Below are 20,436 nucleotides of genomic sequence, written 5' to 3'. Positions count from 1 at the left end.
TTGGGTGGTTCTATATACACCCCCCCTATTGCTCAGGACACCCCCCAAAAATTAAAAAAAAATTAAATACTCTCTACACCCCCCCATTTGCTAAGGACACCCCTAAAAAATTAAAAATTCCTAAATTACCCCCCACCCTCCCCACCCCCTCACCTAAATTGCTCTCTACACCCCCCAAACCCCCCCCACCCCGCTCTTCCCCTCCAAAACACCTCGCCAACGCCCAAAACCCCCCGTTCCCCCTTCTCCCTCTCGTCGCCGGCATTCTTCCGATCTCCGACCACCTCGCCGGCTTCTCCCGGAACCACCTCGCCGGCTTCTCCCGAAATTTTTTTTTTTTCACGGTTCGTGCTCCGTTCGGCACTGGATCGCCGAACAAAAGGCTTCTGTTCGGCTGAACAGTGCCGGACAGAAGCCTTTTGTTCGGCGATCCAGTGCCGAACGGAGCACGAACCGTGAAAAAAAAAAATTTCGGGAGAAGCCGGCGAGGTGGTTCCGGGAGAAACCGGCGAGGTGGTCGGAGATCGGGAGAATGCCGGCGACGAGAGGGAGAAGGGGGAACGGGGGAGGAGGGGTTTAAGGGGGGTTTGAGGGGTGTTTTTTTTTTTCTTTTCAAAACGAAACGGAGGAGGAGGAAGAGGGGGGGGGGGGGGGTGTATGAGAAAATTTCAAGGGCAATATGGTAATTACACTAAAGGTTAGTTTGGGTTTTTTTTTTTTGGTTTTTGGGGGGTGTCCTGAGCAATAGGGGGGGTGTATATAGAACTACCCTTGATCTTTTTATGTTTTTTTTCGTGGTCCCTTCTGCCCCCCAACTCCATTCTCCCGCTTGCGCTCCCTCCTCCTCTCGCTATTTTCCCTCCCCTCTCTCTCTTTTTTTGTCTTTTTTTTTTCTTCCTTTTTTGGGTCCTCGTCCTCCTCCTCCTGGATCGCCTCCTTCCCTCTTCGCTCACTGCTGCACTCTCGTTCCCTCCACCGCCCCAAAACCCTAGCTCTCATCGCTCGCTTGGGATCTCGGCTTGCTGGAGTTCCTGAACTCGTTGCGCGTCGGGGCCTGCGATTCGAGGTGCGCGTCTTCGTGGCGTGTGGAATTATTGCTTTTACTCTTTAATGTGTTTTTATCGAAGATTTTACACGGTTCTGCTACTCCTGCGAAGAAATCTGTTTTCCATCGCATGTTTCTTTTTTCGATGAATTACTTGTTTTTGAGGAAAAAAATCTGATTTTTGCCCATTTTTCTTGAAAATTGATTTTTTTTGTTAATGGAATTCTCGGTAGCCGCTGGGGTTTTGATGCGAGAAGTCATTTAAGTTTGGATTTTTTTTTTCTTTATTCTTGATAGGTCATAACCCAATTCCTTTCAACATTTCGCTACTGTTCTCCTTTCCTTTATGATTCAAATATCAGAATTTGTTTAGTTTTTGTTTTTCGTCCAAAAGTGGAAGAATTTTGGTAAACAATTAATCTGGTTTTTGTACTGCTGTCTTTTGTTTTCCACTGTGCATACGTTTTTTGATACGGTTCATCTCCTTTTGCTTCTGAAATATAAGTTTTTGATTCATACTTTTCTTATTTTTCTATCTCTGAGTTTGCCCTTTGAAGAGAGTTTCCGAGGTGGCCTGTATGGCCGTTAATCTTATTGTGATTCAAAAGGGGAAGGTAGTAATATACATGGATTCGTCAACCTGGACGGTGTTTTGGTTTATATGGATGATATCTATGAAGTTAATAGGATCCAGCTAAGCTGTTCATTGCTTCATTGTAATTTGGTTTCATGAGCTAAATGATTTTAATGCACTGCCATTACTCATTCACTTGTTTTCTCCAGCAGTATAAATATCCTGCCTGTGATTCTGTATCCTTTCAACACAACCCTTGCACAGCAACAGAGCATCCCGAGGTCTGGGTGGCTTCCTCCATTTGATTCACACCTTGGTGCGTTCTGTTACACTAATCTCTTAACATGCTTATCTTTACACTAGTCTGTTAATGTGCTTCTCTTTTTCTTACTAGATTTATCCGATACGCTTAATGAGATTCGATTTTGTTTCAAAATTCTCTCAATCATCCTGTAGTGATCTCTATGTTGGTTTGCCTCTCTTTCTTGTTTCTTCTTATTATTCTTCATTTTTTAAGGCATGGGTTCTGGATCGGGTTTGTCTTTGTTGCATTATTTTTTATTTTTGGCTTTTCCTAATGTTTTGTATGGGTTTTGAATTTTTGTATTTGAATGACTCGCTGGTTTCTGTTACATTTTTTTGTTAGTGGGATACTTTGTCTTTTTTATGTTAATCATTTTGAGGTTTGAATCAGTTGACACGAGTCTTATTTCTTTTTATTCATCTTAGAACACTGCAGTGTGTATGGTTTTGATAGCTCTATCACAACCGTGGTTCGAATGCTTCATTATCATCTATCTTTTTGTTGCTTGAGTATCATGGACCTGTGTTTTTTGATCTGTGGTGTTCTCTCTCGGTACTTTTGGTAATTGTGCATGTTGATAGTTGATCTTATTGAGTAGGTATATTGGTATATCAATTATCAAAAATTTCTATCAACTTTGTAAAAGACACTACAAATCGTACCCAGAAAAAGGGTGGACTTATGACCTCTTGTCTCAAAAAACAAAAACAAAAGAAAAGTAAATGCAATGTGGGTTCTACTTTGATTTCAGTGAAAAGTATGAACAATTCAAACCTTAAAGCGTGAAATTTTAGGGAGAAGTGGCACCAGGGTAAATCCTTAAAACTTTCAGTAGTCGTGTGATTCTTTTCAATCTTTTAGATTATGATTCTGTTTCCTTGTTAAGTGGACAGACACTCCATTAAATTTTCTAGATCTTATTGCAATTACTTTAGGTATTGTACTTCACAGTTCTTTCCCAATTTTATTAAACTAAGATTATATATTTTTCATCATGGATCCATATTCGCTTCCATATAATGCTAATTGTTCTACTTGCTAGATTATGCCTTTTTGATCATGTCGCAATTCCCTCCCACACCTCTTTTATCAAAAACCTTTTTTTGTCTTTTTTTCATTTGTTTCTTTTGTTGCAACATAGTTGGTGCTGTCTGTCTTATGTGATTTAAAATTTTCAATATGATTTAGAAAGCCAAGGGCATATAATATAAGTTAGAAACAAACAAAGCTGAAAGCATAGTTTTAACTCTTGGTTGATGCTCTGGCTTTTGGCTGGAATTGATGAAACAAGTGTTTGTTTTGGAGGTCGCTTCTAAAATATCATCAATTTTTTTCCCTTATCAAGCTGCTTAACATGTGCCTTCATGCATGCTTTTGCATTTTCTTTCCATGTTCCCTTGTATGATGATTGCAAACTCCAAAATGTCAGATGGCAAAGGGGTGTTGTAAGAGCATCAACTTTTATCCAATAATATGATAACTCCTTCCTTTCATCCTAATAATCCATAAACATCCTCTAAGCTGATGATTCTCAAGGATAATTGACATTATTTTTTATGCCATCAAAATCTGAAAATTGATGAGTATTTTGTAAAAATCTTGCAACAAAACATGTTATATTTCTGCCAAGGAGAAAGGAAATCTTAATGCTGGAGGAGTCTTCTTTGAACTTAAGGACAATACTTCTGAAGAGTTGAACTTGATGTCCACCAGAGTAGTGCATTTTGATATGGTTAGATCTGCAATGTGTCAATTACCGTTTAAATGGTGTATCTGGTTGTTTGTCTTTTCTAGAAGTGCTATTTTAGAGACTTATGTTAAATTTGAATTTTTGGAGATTGAAAGTTCTAAGTTTAATTAAGGCGCAGATTATTTCCAGGTTTATGCATTATGCTTGTTGGCATTTATAAACTTTTGTAATTTATTTGTTTTACAAGTCCTCTAGAGAAATCTACCATCCGGATCAAAAGTCTGAGGATCTTGAGTTGGTAGAAGTCTATATAAACTTTCAAGACAAGTAGCAGTCTCAGACATTGGATCTTTAATGGAATTTCAGATTTCAGTCGATTTGCATTTCCAACTCTTCTTTTTTTTCCTTGTTCTTTTTCCCTCCTCTTCTTTAATTTCTTTTCTATAGTCTTGGTACATCATATCTTAGCCTTATATTGGATTTTGCAAGGATTACTTAGTAGTTAAGTTTCTGTTTTAGTTTTACCCCTATGCTCTCAGAGCATAATCAAATTATTTCCTAGTGGCATTTACTGCTTGATCTGCCTTTATTATTTTCCATATTCTCAGGTTGATTAAGATATTCGCATACTTTGCCCACAATGTTTATTATATCCATACCTTTTATTAACCATTCTAGTTTATAGGCATAATTAATGGTCGGTGATACTGCTTGCAGTTTGATGATGGTCTTAGAATTAGTGGAACATAGTGTAGCACAAAGTGTAAAGTACTGGTACAGCTACCCATACAGGTAGCTTACTTTTATGGTATGATATGGACCCTGGACACATGATATGCCTGCTGGTGCCAGCATAAGATAACCGAGATGTCGTATTATGTGTCCGTACTGTATGGTGTTGTGGGCGTAACATTGTCGATACTTACCTATATAACATAGTATGACTGGTATGGGCCGGTATGCATTGGCACTTCAATCCATGGTGTAATTTCTGTATAATGAAGTTAATGCAAATTTTGAAGATTTATGTCTTTAAGTTATTGCCATCACACCGTTGAAGATATTCCATTACTAACCATCGTAATTTTTGTTTCATTTGTGAAGCTTTTGAAATATACAAATTATTGTTCTACTTTTGTGAAACTGGAAATATTCATGCTGTTTGATGAAATTAAAGGGGGTCTCTGTAGCTCGTATTAGCGAACCCATTTAATTTGGTTTTTAGCTGTCCTTTTTTTAAAAAATGTTTGTGAATGGTGTCCAATGCAAATAATCCTTGTGATATATTATTATTTTGTTGTTTCTTGTTCTGTATATCAAGTGTCAATGTATTTGACTTCTTCTATTGCAACTTGAAGTGATACCATTTTAGACATTTTGGTTAAAATCTAGTTTGATTTTGTTGTAACTGATAATTCTGATTCTTGCATTATTAAATTTTAGGATGTGTTCCGGTTTTTGATAAGAACTGCTGGCTCTTAATCTATTTTGCCTAGAAGGAGGGGTTTATATTTCCTCGCATAAAGGCCTGTATGCAAGTTTATGTTAGTTTATTTGGTAATCTTAGTTGTTTTCTATTGCACAACGTACCACATATTTAGGTAACCTGTGCCAATCATTGGCCAGCATGGTAAATACCTGTACTATACCATTTTTAGGTGTGGCACTGGGATGCATGACATGCAACCAAATGCATGGGCATGGTTTGTGCTGCAGGCTTACGTTATCTTTAGGTTTAATTTTAGTTTAGAGTTTAGACCATTGTAACCTCTTTTTAAGTGCGTTAAGAGTTGTTTTCTGGAAAAAAAGAAGAAACATTGGACAAAAGTAATCTACAAGATCCCAGCTCTGTTAATTATGGCATCTATGCAAGTTAATTGTTTTCCAACATGTGCATCACATAATTTAATATTTGATGCAAGACATCCATTTTTTTTCATGAACAACAAAACAAAACTGAAATACCAACTAGTAACTTGTACTGGGAGTAATACAATGAATGTACTGCAAATAAAGCAAGTTTACCACCAAAAGTTTCTAAGACTAGTAATACCATATCTAGACTACTAACACACTGGTGTACCAAATGAACAAGTTTAATTCATATGAAACTTTGAGCAATATCCATAAATCATTTAACAGATAATGATACATCATATGAGTATAATGTTTTCGTAGGAACATACCAGATGTACAACTACTCAATCTACTACTACTTTTTCTTCATGACATTGATATTCTATTATTGTTTCCATTTTGTTTTTAATCACATTAACAACATATACACATTAATGAATCCATATATCTGCTTGGATTTTGATGTATAAGCTTATGACAACCATGACCTAGTTTCATACATGTATAACTTAAAAAAGATTCATGACACACACTAATCGCACAAATAAAATTTGTGTGAAATAAGTGAGACTAATAATAGAGTGATGTTTCTACATCATGGACGTGTCTGATTCCTAGATTGAGCCTTCAAAACCTCAAATGAAGAGGCTTTAATTTTCAAAAGAGACCAAAATAAGCTGAAGTGGTTAAGCATAAAGAGGCTGCTTCACATTAGTCTGATACATATTGCACCACAAAATTTACACCATTTGCATTGTTTCATTCTAATTGACGGGCTACATATTGTACGAATAATACCAATACATACTGACATGACATTCCTAGATACTGGTCCACATGGCAGTGAAGCTATGTGCTGACTACAGAAATTTTGATTTATGTTGGAATATACCTCTTAAAGAAATTCAGTTGTTGGCATGAATCTTAAAAAGTGGCTTTACTTTCTCATAATAGAGAATGTTCTTTTCCTTTTACTTCAGTTTAGTTAGTTTTACTGCTACTGCTATCATTATCATTATTATTGCTGTCAAAGCACTCCAGGATTTAGTTGTACTATGAAATGGCAGGTGTAAGCAATGCCATAACTTGAGCGTGCTAACCAGTACTGTTGTTATCATTGCTGTTGTTCCTCTAGACCCCTGAATTTAGTTATACTTTAAAATGGTAGTTTTTTTTTGGAATAATTTATAAATATTGCAGGATTTCTATGTATTAAATTAATAAGCAAGCGTAGGTTGAGATAAGACTTGAAAGGTTTGATGGTGGGCAAGAATGCTTTTCTTTTCTCTCTGTGATATATTTTTCTTTTTCGGTTACATTCAGGGTTATTACTGAGCTAATGCATGCCCAAGGATTGATTGACCTTGATTTTATTTATGCTGCTAATTTGTCCTCCACTTGTTTGTTCTGCAGCAGGACTTCTTGGCTTCTCTGCTCTTGTTGATGATGATATCAGTGGCTGCGAATCATCATATATTGTAGCCTAACTTCAACAGCAAGTGCCAACCACATCGTGTTTCGTTTTCTGAAATGGATCGTCGTGATACATCAGGATTTGTTAGCGGAGGTGGCAAGCATCCCTTCAGATATTTCTAGCTTAGTTAAATATTGTTAGGCATCAGTCCCGGCAGTCACTCTAACTGGTTCTTCTCAATTAATATCTGGTTGACATAAGAGGTCTTCTGCTTGTAATAGTAATGAATGACAGCATTCCTAAACCAGGATTTGCTGCCAACCTCCTCTCTTTACATGCTTTTGGCTCTTGGAACAAAGTTCGATCTGGAGCTGAATCTTGCATGGATGTTACATTACGGCTTGATTCCCCTGGTACCTCCAGTCTGTATAGTTCCGACACTGAAGGGACAAAGAGGAAGCGGAGTGATATCAATGGATTAGAGGGTCCTGAGCACCCTTTACTTGCACTTGGTTTAGGGCGGTCACCGAGTTCCTCGGACATTAGCAAGGTTAGCTCAACAACTGCTTGCAACATGTCTTCAGCGAAGGAAACTGATGAGGAATCATCAGCAGATGTGGCTTTGAATTTGCAGCTTCATCTTGGCAATGAGAATATGCCCAGCCCTAAGAAATCCTCTGTTGCTACTCCTAAGGTATCGGGAACTGGGGCGGTGTATGATCTCCAGCTAAGTCTATCAACTGGCCCATCTGAATCTATTATCACTGGTATCACCCCAGTCTCAAATCAACTTCGGAGCAGCTTGGACACATCAGTAGTGATCAATCAAGTGCCACCAGTTGATGAAGGATCAGCATCATCTTGCTGGGTATTAGGAAGTTATATGGCACCGTCCTTACATACTTTAGAGCCAAGTAGCAGCTTTCCTTCCAAACAAAAGATTCATGCTCAAGCTGATCCAGTTGCAGTTGTCCCAGACCTCACATCAACCATTATACAAACAGTGAACAGCCCAGTTGCCTGTACTTCCGGGGCTACTCATCCGCAGCAATGCTACGCTACCACAAAAGCTTGTCAGTTCCAGGGATGTGGGAAACGAGCGAGAGGTGCTTCTGGATTATGCATAGCCCATGGTGGGGGACGAAGATGCCAGACACCTGGCTGTCACAAGGGAGCCGAGGGCAGGACCATCTTTTGCAAGGCCCATGGAGGTGGTCGGCGATGCCAATACCTTGGCTGCACAAAGAGCGCCGAAGGCCGCACTGATTATTGCATTGCCCATGGTGGCGGTCGGCGCTGCAGCCATGAGGGCTGCACCCGAGCTGCTAGGGGAAAATCTGGTTTATGCATCAGACATGGCGGCGGCAAGAGGTGTCAGAGGGAGAATTGCACAAGGAGTGCAGAAGGTTACTCTGGCCTCTGCATCTCCCATGGAGGTGGAAAGCGCTGTCAATTTTCAGGATGTTCGAAGGGCGCACAAGGGAGCACAATGTTCTGTAAGGCACATGGTGGTGGAAAGAGGTGCACATTTTTGGGGTGCACCAAAGGCGCCGAAGGGAGCACTCCTTTCTGTAAGGGACATGGTGGAGGGAAGCGCTGCTCATTTCAGGGTGGAGGTGTGTGTCCAAAAAGCGTGCATGGTGGAACCCAGTTTTGTGTTGCCCATGGTGGCGGGAAGAGATGTGCAGTTCCTGGGTGCACAAAGAGTGCCAGAGGGCGAACAGATTCCTGTGTTCGGCATGGTGGAGGCAAGCGATGCAAGCTTGAAGGGTGCGGGAAGAGCGCGCAGGGGAGCACTGAATTCTGCAAGGCGCATGGAGGAGGCAAGCGCTGCTCATGGGGCCATGTATGTGACAGGTTCGCTAGGGGCAAGATTGGTCTCTGCGCTGCAGATACCGCCCTTGTGCAAGACCATTGTGTTCATGGTGGGAGCACACTGGGATCTTCGGTTACTCACTGCCCAACACTGGTTAAGACTCAGAAAATGAAAGATATCACAGCTGAAGGAGATGTATTCTTTCAAAAAGGAGATGCATACTCAAGGATGGGCAAGGATGGAGAAAGTTTTGTAGGCTGGAGTGGTTCTGATATGAAAAATATTATGCCCCATCTGATCCCTTGCCAGTCTGGGTCAGGGTCGCTTCCAGAAGGAAGGGTGCGGGGAGGGAGTCTAATGGCGATGCTGGCTGGCGGCACAGGCCTCCGAAGCAACTGCACAAGCCAATTGGTTGGTGGCACCTCCGAGCAGGGTGTGTCGCATCCCAGGATGCACAGGTGGGTATAATGGCAAAGCATGCTTTCCTGTATTGTTTCTTGTATGAGGTTTTGATCTTAGTTCTGGCAGTGTGTGGTCGGCCTGGGTAATATTTGTTCAAAGTGACTCTGCTGCCTGGGATGGAGGAAGTCATTACTTCACATTCATGAATTGTACGTGCTTGAACTTTGATGTGATCCTAAGGCCCTCTCATGCAAAAAATAAAGGGAAAGTTAGGGGAGGAAAACTCCTAGTGTAGACTTGCTAGTTTTTCTTTCTTTCTTTCTTTCTTTTCCCCAGTTACTGTAAAAATGGATCTTATGCGTATGGATGTTTAACTTTGTCTGCTTCATGTTGAGAACATCTTACTTTCAGTGCTGTGTATCATATATGGAGTAGAGCTAGATAGTTATGATTCTTATTTATTTAAAGTGGTTGTTTTCAGTGCTGTGTATATGTTTTAAAGTGGTTGTTTTCAGTGCTGTGTATATGTGTGTGTGTATTTTCAATGCTGTATGTATGTTGATGTTTTCCGTGCTGTGTGCTGTGTATGTGCGCTCGTGTTGTGTGCATGTGTGCGCGTGGGTGTGTGTGATAAGTTTGATATGTGTATGTTCATGATATGTTGGTATATGTTTGGTGTGTGTATGTATGATATGTTTGATATATGTGTGTCAAATGTTTGATATATGTTGTTCAGTTTGTGTGTTTGATACCTGTTTCAAATGTGAAAAGCTCTAAACTAGGTAAGTCTGGCTCCTTAGCCAGACATGTTGTTCAGTTTGCACAAAGATTACAGCATTAAACCTTCAGCAGGAGGATTTTTTGAACCTGATGACGAGATGGCCTGTTAATTTTCTCCAGCAAATATGGTTCTTTACTTCTTTAGCGAATTCCAAATCCTTGTGTGTTATATTTTGATAACTTAATTTTCTTTTATGCATCCCGCATGAACAAACATAGTATCTTGCTGTTCCAGCTAGTTTAGTATGAGACCAGCAGCATTTCTTGCACTCTAGATCAAGAAAACATATCATTATGTTATGCTGAAGTAGCTGCTGTTTCCTGTCATGACTGGCATGCTTCTCTTATATTTGCTGTTCCAGACCTCCTTAATTTTTGCAAAAGAACTGTCTTTTTTTTACCTGAAATTATGTAGTATTCCCATGAGAGGAGCAAAAAAGTCTTCTTGGTCATCTTAGGAATGGTTGGCTAAAGAACAAACGGACGACATCAAGTATCACATAACCCCCTTCTACTTGGCTGAAGACCTTTATAATCCATTGCAGCTTACCACAGCAACCATAAGACGTTGCTATCTTCTGTTGGTTCAGGTTGAGTTTTGGAATGCCTCTAATCTATGATATCCTGGTTTGATCTATTCTATTTTCTTGAGTACTTCTAAATGGTGAAGTCAAGGTTGGAGAGGTGTGTCCATCCTTAATTCATTCTCCTGCTTGTTCTAATGCATCATCTTATGGAAGTCCCTTATTGCAGTCTCATAGATCCCCTCTAATTAAGTAGTCATCAGTGCAGAAAGGAAAATTAGAAAATTAATAGCATTTATATTCATATGCACGTCTGAAATGATCACTCAAAATGAAAGCTGAAAATTGTCCACCCAATCAAAAAATCTGCAACAGATTCTAATGTAAATTGAACACGCTAATGTGGAAGAAACTGCCTTCGCACTGGGGTAACACTGGGGCATCACCTAGAGTTTTTGCAGTTTCTTGCTTAAGATATTGCTGATGGAAGCTTATAGTTCGTCACACTAGGCCTTCCTAACCTGGATGCTGTGTGTGGACTGGGACCTCCAGATGGGTCGCCTGCCACTCTGAACGAGAGCTACCTCTTCTCCTTCCTTTATCATACCTTGCTTCTGAATTGCATACAATTCAAGACATATCAGAAATTTGCAAGACTTGGATGCATAAAAAATAAAGATATTCTCTGCATAAGAAAAAGATAAACCAAGATCTGAAGAAGGAAATGGAAGAAAACCAGCTGCAGATACCTGCAAGTAAGATAAGGCATCGGCTAATGACTTCTCTGCATCATCTGAAAATTGCATACTTATGGAGCAAACGCCTTGGTACAGGGACAATCGCTGTCTCACTCTCTCCCTGAAATAGCCACCCATTGAGATTGGTCATTTGATTGACAAATTTGCATTAGTTGCTCACAGAACTAATACAATTGATTAGATTCATGACTTTCAGAAAGATGACAAAAATATAACTAGATGAGTAATGCTGCATTCTCATTTCCTATAAACAGTAGAATTCGCAACTATGAATTTAAATACTAAAGGTGCAGGACGCACTCATCTGTAAAGGCAAATATGGTCCCAGAAGGCCGAAAGTGGCTAAGTAGGATAGCCATGAATCCGGTCCTGGTGAAGACTACAATTGAGGTGCCAAGAGTATTTGACATCATTGTTGCATGATATGCAAACATTTCACTCATGTGATTCTACACAAGGCAAAAGCTCGGTTAAAGTCAAGGCCTAATCTAGATAAATGAATTGAAAACAGTAAAGAAACATAATAGAGAAGATGGTGAACTTGTAACCTTGAAAGCCTGTCCAAGATTAGCTGGTGTTTCTCCTCCGACCATAGTTGCTTCAGTCCTCAAAGCCACTGTATGCATCACCTTTACAGCTTTTAGTGGGTTTCTGCATGAGCATGAGCGCCATATAAGTAGCTGCTGATGAACATATTATAGCAACAACAAACTAGATGGTGAAAATCAATTTAATGATTCCTATAATTTTAACCTGCAAGCCTCAACCCATTTTATGCAGGATTGAATTGAGAAATAAATCAACTTAGATATTGAAAAATACTTTTTAGTTACATGAGAGTGCAGAAAGACTTTAAAGAGATTTCCCTGTTCTTGTAATGGTTATATGCAACAAACTATGATATGTAAGGCAATGAAATTAAAAATTGAACCAAGTGACTATGATAGAGAAATTTTTGCAGAACCATGTACACATCAGGCACAATCTGGAAAACCAGAGATTTTATTTAAATAGCATTATTGATGCTTTAGCTTATATCTCTGAAGCTGAGGAAGATTAACTAGGATTCAGAAAACAGCAGCCTCCAAAATGGACGATGCAGAATGCATGCAACAAGACAAGAAAGTGCGGAAATCAGTTAAAGTGTGTACACAAACCTCATAAATATTAGCTCAACATAAAATTTTATGAAAGAAACTAATGATATTCAATATAAAAGCATGATACACTTCATAGTTTTAATCAACTAAAGAATGTTCAAGTTAGAAAATGGTAGCAAGGGCAAGCTAAAGAGATCAGAGAAATTTGTTAGCTAAGTACTTGTATTAATCTTTATACTTTGTAAATGCCATGTACTGTTATCCATACTTAACAGAGACAGCTTAGCATTAAAAAGGAAAAAAAAGAGAGAAGGAAACCTCATACTTTCCATGAGCAGTTTCTCCAGAGAGCATTACTGCATCTGCACCCTCACGAACTGCAATGGCAATGTCTGAGACCTCTGCACGGGTGGGTGTAGGATGAACAATCATGCTTTCTAGCATGTTTGTTGCTACAATTACAGCTTTCCCCATACTCCTACACAGTCTAATTATTTCTTCCTGCAAAAAGAATTTGAAAGTTTCGTGTTAACATGGTCATGTATTATCAGATAATTTAGGTATCAACCCTAGAATTGATAAACGAAGTGTAAGTGTAAACAGAGATAGTGATGCTGCCATCTGCTATCATACTAAATGATGCGCTTCAACTATGAGGGGATTGGACCCCAAGAGATGTCATGGATAACAACATTTGGAAGATCGGATTGTCAGTTTGTTAGACAAGTCTGAAATACTAAAACATGCTATCTTTTGTAAAAGAGGAAAATGCTTTTAATGCATGGATGAATTTGTCTACTTGTTATGCATATACAATTATATGGATGAGAACAAAGCAGCAAGATCAGTCACTTGGACAGCAATTCCCTCCAACCCCCCCCCCCCCCCCCCTGCTGAAAAAAAAATCCACAACTACCTATATAGTATATAGAGAGAAATCTTGGTTCTCAATCTAGGCAATTTTTTCCTCCTCTTTCAAAAATGCTTGAATTGCTTGCTCTAAATGAATTTTATTAAAAAAAGTGGAGGTGAATTACTCATTACCATAATGTAGTTTGTCATCCAAGACTGCACTGTGACAATTTTTCGAAGTAAAATTGAGATATATTTTGAAGTACCAGTAGCACTTATTAAATGTAATCATAATTTTGTCAGTATTGATCAAATAATCTTGTCCCCCACCAAAAAAAAAAAAAAAAATTCACTGCCCCCATGATTTGTCATTTTATAGCTTTAGTGAGAAGCAATAAGCAATAGTTGGTGATCTATTAAAGAGAGAACTTTGTATGTTGAGCAAGTGCTTTGTTGATTTAAATTCTACTAAATGACAGATATAGATATTGCTTTTCTTGCTTAACTTGAGCAACTAATATAAGGGAAAACTATTCTATTAAGAAAACAATTATGCCAAAATAGACTGCCTATATAGTAATTTTTGTATATTTAAAAAAAGATTAAATATTCATTATAAGGACAATTGATTTTTTAATTTTGACCAAGACATCGCTTTTGCATTTCTGAATATCCACTGGAATTTTCTTTGGCATGCAAACCAATACATCGCTCAATCTTTTGCACAGTGACCAATTCAAACAATTAAGAAAGCACATAAATTGAGAATGCTGATGGACGATGGACAACAAATACCTGCAGCAGTGGAACCTCCTCAATAGGGAGTTCAGCTCCAAGATCACCTCTGGCTACCATAGCCTACAAAAGATTGTGAAAAACGAAAGTAAGAATAACACCAGAGTTTCCATCATGTAAAAAAAAAACAAAATACACAATATTTATGAATATGTCAAAGTTAAGAAAAGCAACCTGTGGAAAGGAACATTTGAATGCGCATGACATAATTAAACGTGCAAGTTAAGCTATGCACATACTGTGAGACTTTACAAATACACGATGACAGAATACAAAAAGAATGTGTTTTCTTTCTTAATACCAGCTTCCCTTGTATGTACACAGGTTTGCAGCATCCTATTTTATATCCCACATTGTTAGATTGTCTTTCCTTGAAAAATGGTTGGGTAGTATGATTCTCTTTTTATCTTTGTCAATGCTTTCACATGTTCTCTAAGAATTTTTATGCAAGGTGCTAAGCATGGTGTTAACTCTTTGTGCAACAATACTCCCAAAAAATTTTAAGCCTAATTTGGTTTCCCTTTATTCTTTTTCTAAATGTATCATAGGACCATGGACATAGGGAACTGTCATCTTGGATTAGAAACTTTCAGCATTCACCACGTTTTAGGCCCCCAAATTTGTTCTATGAGAGCTGCATTCAATTACACATACATTTTTTTTTTTTTTTTTTGGGGGGGGGGGGGGGGGGGTGTTGTTGGCTCATGTATTAAGGAGGAAGGGCATGAATGTAAAAGATACTTTCACTGTTGAATGCCACAGAGGACTAGAGAAGACCGGTGAATCATGAAAAATGATGGGACATGAATTTAATGGTTGGTTGTCCTTATCAGTAGAAAGGTGGTGACTAAAAGTGGCAAGCAACCTAAGATATATGGAAAAAAAATACTAGTTTCTAGGTCTTTGTAAGCCATGTGGAGTGTAGACAATATACTCTCCTCTAAGAATTCTATATTCTAAGCACCAGGATTGTAATCTATTAGGAGCATACAGCTTTTCGTGTGTATCAACTTCCAAACTCTTGCTCTTGCTGTTGTACATTATCAAAGTCTAGAACTACATTTTTCACCCATTGTAATTGTTTGCATGCTTAAGAGCGCTACCATGCAATCCTCTACCGAACTCCAAGATAGTATCTAACCAACACATATCCTTTTTCCTGCCATACATAAAGCAACCTGATCTCCAATCATAATCAAAAATGTCACTTAAGTACTGGTGTCCACTCCTACTTTCCACAAGGAATCTGAATTTGTTGCTTTGATCATTCGAAGTTGGCATAAATAATGCTTCATGGTCAAGAGCTTACAATTCCAAGTTATGGAGGCTGGCACAATAGACTGTGGCCATCCACCAAAACTAGGACCTCTTTATGTATGGATGGGAGTTATTGGATGTATCAAAGACCAGGCATTAATAATGTTAAGCGGACCTATCACCAAAAAAAAAAAAACACACACACACACACACACACATCACATTCAGAGTATTTGAAGAGATATGCCAAATCAGCAAGCATTGTTTGTTTGCAGCATCCAGAAAGAGATTTTCCACGCTAATGGTTGCTAATTTTAGAACTCAAACAGCGTAATGTGAGTCACCACATTCAAATGCTTACCCCATCGGATGCAGTAATTATAGAATGCAGATTTGGAACAGAATCTGCACTTTCAATTTTCACAATCACATGTATATCAGCACCACAGCCTGGAAAAAAGAAACGAAAAGAAAACAAAGTATCATGCTTAGCTGCCATTTTGAACCACAATGTGGAGAGTCATGTTAGTTTAGACATAAGAAATCCTATTTGAGCAATTACTTTGGAGATAATCCTTCAATTCATGGACAACTTTTGCATCTTTGACAAATGAAACTGCATAAAAATCAACTTTGTTTTCCACTCCAAATTTTATATCATCCCAGTCCTTATCTGCAAGAGATATGGAAGGAAAGTCAAATGGACCAATAGAGCAGCAAGTGTCTATTTGGATAAAAAGCTTTGGTATGATAGTAAAACCTAAAAAGCTTGCATATAATAGTAAACCCCAATATATAGAAAAGGAAAATATAGTTATATCAGGAGAAGGATATAACCTGATTCATAAATTTCTCACCAGTAATTGATGGCAGGTTCGCACTCTTTCCTCGGACATTTAAATGCCGCCTGGACTTAAGTTCACCTCCATCAACAACTTCACATTTCACAGAATCTTCAGTCTTTGACTTGACCATTAAGGACATCATTCCTCCTGAAGGATGAAAAGGGATGTAACTAGTACTCAATTATCAAACCAACAAAACTCAAAGCTAATAAAAAGATCTTCAATTTATGAAGAAGTGCTTGGAATTAATTCTTGTGTCCATCCTTCCAGTTAGGAAGACCTTCATTTTCAGCTACCCAAGGACATTTCACAAGAAACCAATACTAGCGTTCCAGAGATAAGTACAAGTAAAACAACGAGTAACAGGTTAGTTGTGGTGTGGAACTAAATTATTAAACTTTACTCAACAGACCTTATTTCAACTATATGGTTGGCTTTCAGAACCGTTCTCTTCAGATACTTCCCAGTTAGATGTCAAATGCTCCATTAACATCAGCTTGTTAAACTTGTTTTACATGAGTTCCACCTGTGTAATTATAGGTATCCCCACCTATATTATGAATGCTATACTAAAGTTGCTAGCCTTGTCATATGAAAGTTCTCAGATATTATTGCACATAAAAAGTACATCAACAGTCTGGAAAGCATGTGTATCTTTGGTGCTCCAATAAACAGAGTGTTCTAATTAAAAGGACATTCGGTAATGAGTTCAGAATTTAATCTTTCGATAATAATTTCTATCTGCATATCATGATAACTTCCAATATATTCCAAATGAAACATTAAGTTTCATCCATTTATGTGCTATGAAATGGAGACGCATTATGATCTTCACAAATTCGATATAGATAGGGATCTGCACCTCATCTTTGTTTAGTGTCTTTGTTTTTTAAGCACTCTGGCATATAGACTTCCTCTTACCATAAAAATGATAAAAATCAGCCTAGGCCTATATATATGGATGGTTATGTACGTACATCTCTTATATTTTTATCTATTAATGACTGCATGGCAATGTAATCAATTTAACATACCATCCACAAGAAGCATATCTCCAACTTCTACATCATTGACAAAGTCATCGTAGTTTACACTGACACATGTCTCTGTGCCAACTCCTCTTGTTATCGTGAAAGTGAACTCCTGACCACTAGTTAATGAAATTGGCTGCGGCAAGTCACCGCTCCTAACCTCTGGGCCCTGAAGGATAAGATATGATGAGAGAAGAAAAATCATATTTGAAACATTGATGGGTATTATAAAAAAGAAATGTGGAACTAACTCTTTCATGCATTCATTCTTGGAATTATCATCGTTATGAGTCAAGTGAGAACATATAAATACCACCATAGTTATATTATTAGCCCCCATTTGAATGCATGGACACATGAACACTAAAACATGAAAATAAGAGGGTATTACCCTCATAGAGCATATCTTAGGATTTTACTAGGGACCCAAATTGCCCATCTCATCAATCTCAACAAATTCAAGAATTGTGAAAGAAGCTGGATAACTGTTTGGAGCTCATCTAGAAAAAAAAATCGAGAGCACAGTTTCTCTTCTTTTTTGCAAAATACTACGAACCAAATAAGTACTCATCCTTCAGGAAAGCACAGTATGAGAAGTACCCTAGTAATCTTGAACCGATGGTAGTGTGATTTCCGAACATGAGATCAGCTCCCCCATGTGGCAAACTAGAAATTCTACAAAGGAAAGATCAAGCTTACCTTGGTATCAAGCATGATTGCAATCACATTGTCTTTTGATTGAGTATTGTACTCTTTCACCAGATCAATGACCTTCTGATGGGATGCATGATCTCCATGAGACATGTTCAGCCGAGCGACATTCATGCCGGCCTCAGCAAGCTTCCATATCATCTCCCTTGTGTTGGTGGATGGGCCGATAGTGCAGATTATCTTTGTCTTGCGCCTCGCGTTCGGCTTGGACCATACTCCTTGCGATACCTCTCCTAACTGTTGAATGCTCTTCAGGTGCTGATATTTTGCTTCTTCCTAATAACCAACAATCACCATTATTCCTAATTATCTCGGAATCACTAAAATCAACAATAATAACAGGTTTCTTAATAAGGAAGCATATTTCCATTAAATTTTTCAGCAAGCAGATTGGTCAGATCAATGATTAAATTAGCCATACTCAAGTGAAATTTTCAAATTTTAAGCAGAAAATAGTTAATCAGAGAACACTGAGAACAGTGAATTTCACATCCATCAGAATGGAAGAATTATAAATAATAACAATTAAAAAAATTGTGCCGAACTGGAGAAATCTAACAGATGAGAAAGAGGGCAGGCGAAAAAATCGCAGCTTTTAATTCTTGTTGCAAGAAAAATGTTTAGTCAAAAATATTTAGAAAAAAAAAAAATCTAAACTTGTTGCAAGAAAGAACCGCAAGAAAAGAGAAGAGAACGAATCACCTCCGGGACATCCTCGGGAGTGACAGGAAGAACAATCGCCTCGTCCCGAGGCACCCGGCTCGCCACGGCAACAACTGGCGAACAGCAAGAACTGCCCTTGGTGCTCCTCCGCTCCTTTCCTTGGAAGAATCTCGCCGGGAGCTTCGAGGGCTTGATCTTATCGAGAGAGGGGCTATTCCGGGCCCCAGATCCGGAGCTGGAGCAGAAGAGGGCAGAACCTTGGACGGATCGAGTGGCTACCACCTGTGCCATGGCCACCAACTCCGAGAGAAGAACAGAACGGTACAAGAAGAGAAGGAGAAGAGAGGGAGAGCTTTGGAGGCGTCAAGGCACGAGGTGGAGCTTTGGCTTTTGAGTACCTCTCTCTCTCTCTCTCTCGTTGGAGAGATCGCCGTCGAATTAGAGCTGGGATTTAAAGAAGGGGGCGAGGCTTCGGTCGTATCGAAAACCGAACGCCCCCTTCTCTCTCTCTCTCTCTCTCTCTCTCTCTCTCTCATCTGCGTCTCCGTCAGTTAACCTATTCAAAAATAATGACTCCATAATTACAGATATATCCCTAACATTCGAACGTTATTACGCCACTAATGTTTACGGTGTGCCGCCGGTCCCGTAGACAGCTCCACGTGGACACCGTGAAGTTTCGAACTTTCAAAAGGGTTGCCCGGCGCCGGTGATATCCACGAAAGGGGTACTGGAGAATATCCGAAGGACCGCCGGATCAGTGGATCAGACTAGTTGGTCCTGGGGAACAAGGTGATGGTGGAGCCCACCTAGAATCCAGAGCGGACGGTTCAAGATGGTTAGATCAGGACGGTTACGTTCCACTGTTTGGACGGTAGAGGGGAACTTTGGGCGGATCCAAAGCGTGATCAACGCCGTGCGGACAGATCGCCAGCCATGGGAATTTATTTAACGCATCCATGCGGTGGGGCCAAATCTTGTTAACGCTTAGTTTGCCACGCGTCACTCAAGCTTCGTGTTTCACGCCATGAACTCACCGGACGTGTCTCAAGTCACAAAGTCCTTGTTCCATGCAGCATGCAGAGAACCTCCCGCGTCGTGTTTGGACCTGATACCGTGTTCTCTTATCCTGCGTGGCAGCCCGCTTATTCGAATATAGCCGTTGTGTAGGAATCTTGTGTGCATGTCACGGATACAATTATTTTTTTTATAAAAGATAGATAATATGGAATGAAGTAGAGCAAATTTTGCAAAGAGGTATGGTTTATACATGTTAAATAGAGGTATGGCATCCAAATAATGTTGCAGATTTTGTTTAATGCCAGTGCCCTCTTGTCCTATGATTGATGCTAGTTTATAGCGCCGATCGGTGTGCGAGCAGTCTATATTTATATATGTGAACAATATCATATCGGCAATTCTGCCTTTGATTCTGATAATAAACTAATATTCTGTTTATTGTATGTCCCATGCATTAAATGTCACAGTCTCCTGTTCTTCTGAGAGAGTCTCGTGTACAGGTTGTTGGAGAGGTTTTGGTGTTGACATAATCGCTTTAGTAAATATTATGAATTTGTCTTATTAATTCATTGTAAGACAGCCTCAGTGCTTAAGCATTGTTCATCATTGTTATCAAGCATCTATAAATTCTCTCAGGTTGAGAATTTTTAACATCCTAAGATATGGTTTGTAACTGTTGCCTTATTGGGCTGGAAACTAGGAATTTCATGTAGAAGAGTTTTTTATGTGCAGGTTGTTGGAGATAACTTCTGAAGATTCTCTCATGTCGATTATGGAGGAGGAAGAGATAAAAAGAAGGAACTTGAGGGCCAAGGAACTTTGAACGCCATTCACAATTTAGTGGACCATTTACTTGCCTTCGTGGTATGAATTTTGGCCAACTGCGAGAAGGCAAGCGGGAATTATTTGCATTCGAGCCAAGCAACTGATGTTTAGTTGTCTTTGTTGTTGTTGGTGGTGTTCTTGTTGATATTACTCTTGTTATTCTTTATTGCTGT

At 39.0% G+C, this 20,436-nt stretch overlaps 2 protein-coding genes across 4 annotated transcripts; one reads left to right on the top strand and one right to left on the bottom strand.

Moving 5' to 3' along the window:
* The first annotated feature begins 850 nt into the window (after nt 1-850).
* Nucleotides 851-9,582, top strand: LOC103708365. Of its 3 annotated transcripts, none has more exons than XM_026805142.2 (4): nt 851-1,066; nt 1,832-1,935; nt 6,887-9,158; nt 9,229-9,582. In XM_026805142.2, the coding sequence occupies exons 3-4, from the start codon at nt 7,168-7,170 to the stop codon at nt 9,395-9,397; spliced, it is 2,160 nt and encodes a 719-aa protein (XP_026660943.1). In that variant the 5' UTR covers nt 851-1,066; nt 1,832-1,935; nt 6,887-7,167; the 3' UTR covers nt 9,398-9,582. The 3 variants fall into 3 exon arrangements, with proteins under 3 accessions (XP_026660943.1, XP_026660941.1, XP_026660942.1); XM_026805140.2 differs by having other exon boundaries at nt 6,884-9,158; XM_026805141.2 differs by having other exon boundaries at nt 1,829-1,935; nt 6,884-9,158.
* Nucleotides 9,583-10,673: 1,091 nt separating this feature from the next.
* On the bottom strand, nt 10,674-18,939 carry LOC103708366 (plastidial pyruvate kinase 2-like). Its single transcript, XM_026805143.2, has 12 exons — nt 18,458-18,939; nt 17,744-18,031; nt 17,048-17,213; nt 16,026-16,160; nt 15,731-15,841; nt 15,530-15,618; nt 13,912-13,974; nt 12,590-12,765; nt 11,713-11,815; nt 11,465-11,613; nt 11,156-11,264; nt 10,674-11,020 (listed from the first exon to the last, which is right to left on the bottom strand). Exons 1-12 carry the CDS (start codon nt 18,707-18,709, stop codon nt 10,913-10,915), a joined length of 1,749 nt encoding a protein of 582 aa, XP_026660944.1. The 5' UTR covers nt 18,710-18,939; the 3' UTR covers nt 10,674-10,912.
* Between the last annotated feature and the right edge of the window lie 1,497 nt (nt 18,940-20,436).

Source organism: Phoenix dactylifera, chromosome 11, assembly GCF_009389715.1.
Source record: "Phoenix dactylifera cultivar Barhee BC4 chromosome 11, palm_55x_up_171113_PBpolish2nd_filt_p, whole genome shotgun sequence".
In the NCBI taxonomy this organism is placed as follows: Eukaryota; Viridiplantae; Streptophyta; class Magnoliopsida; order Arecales; family Arecaceae; genus Phoenix; species Phoenix dactylifera.
The sequence above is the reverse complement of the archived record's forward strand: the minus strand, read 5'-3'. Positions and strand labels throughout refer to the sequence as shown.

Excerpts from the sequence above, each read along its gene's own strand:
- LOC103708366 (XM_026805143.2), bottom strand. The coding sequence starts at position 18,709 with ATGGCACAGGTGGTAGCCACTCGATCCGTCCAAGGTTCTGCCCTCTTC. Across the intron at positions 18,032-18,457 it reads CTCCCGAGGATGTCCCGGAG|GAAGAAGCAAAATATCAGCA; the intron begins GTGATTCGTTCT and ends GTTGGTTATTAG. Across the intron at positions 11,021-11,155 it reads ATGCCTTATCTTACTTGCAG|AAGCAAGGTATGATAAAGGA; the intron begins GTATCTGCAGCT and ends TATGCAATTCAG.
- LOC103708365 (XM_026805142.2), top strand. The coding sequence starts at position 7,168 with ATGAATGACAGCATTCCTAAACCAGGATTTGCTGCCAACCTCCTCTCT. Across the intron at positions 9,159-9,228 it reads TCGCATCCCAGGATGCACAG|TGTGTGGTCGGCCTGGGTAA; the intron begins GTGGGTATAATG and ends TAGTTCTGGCAG.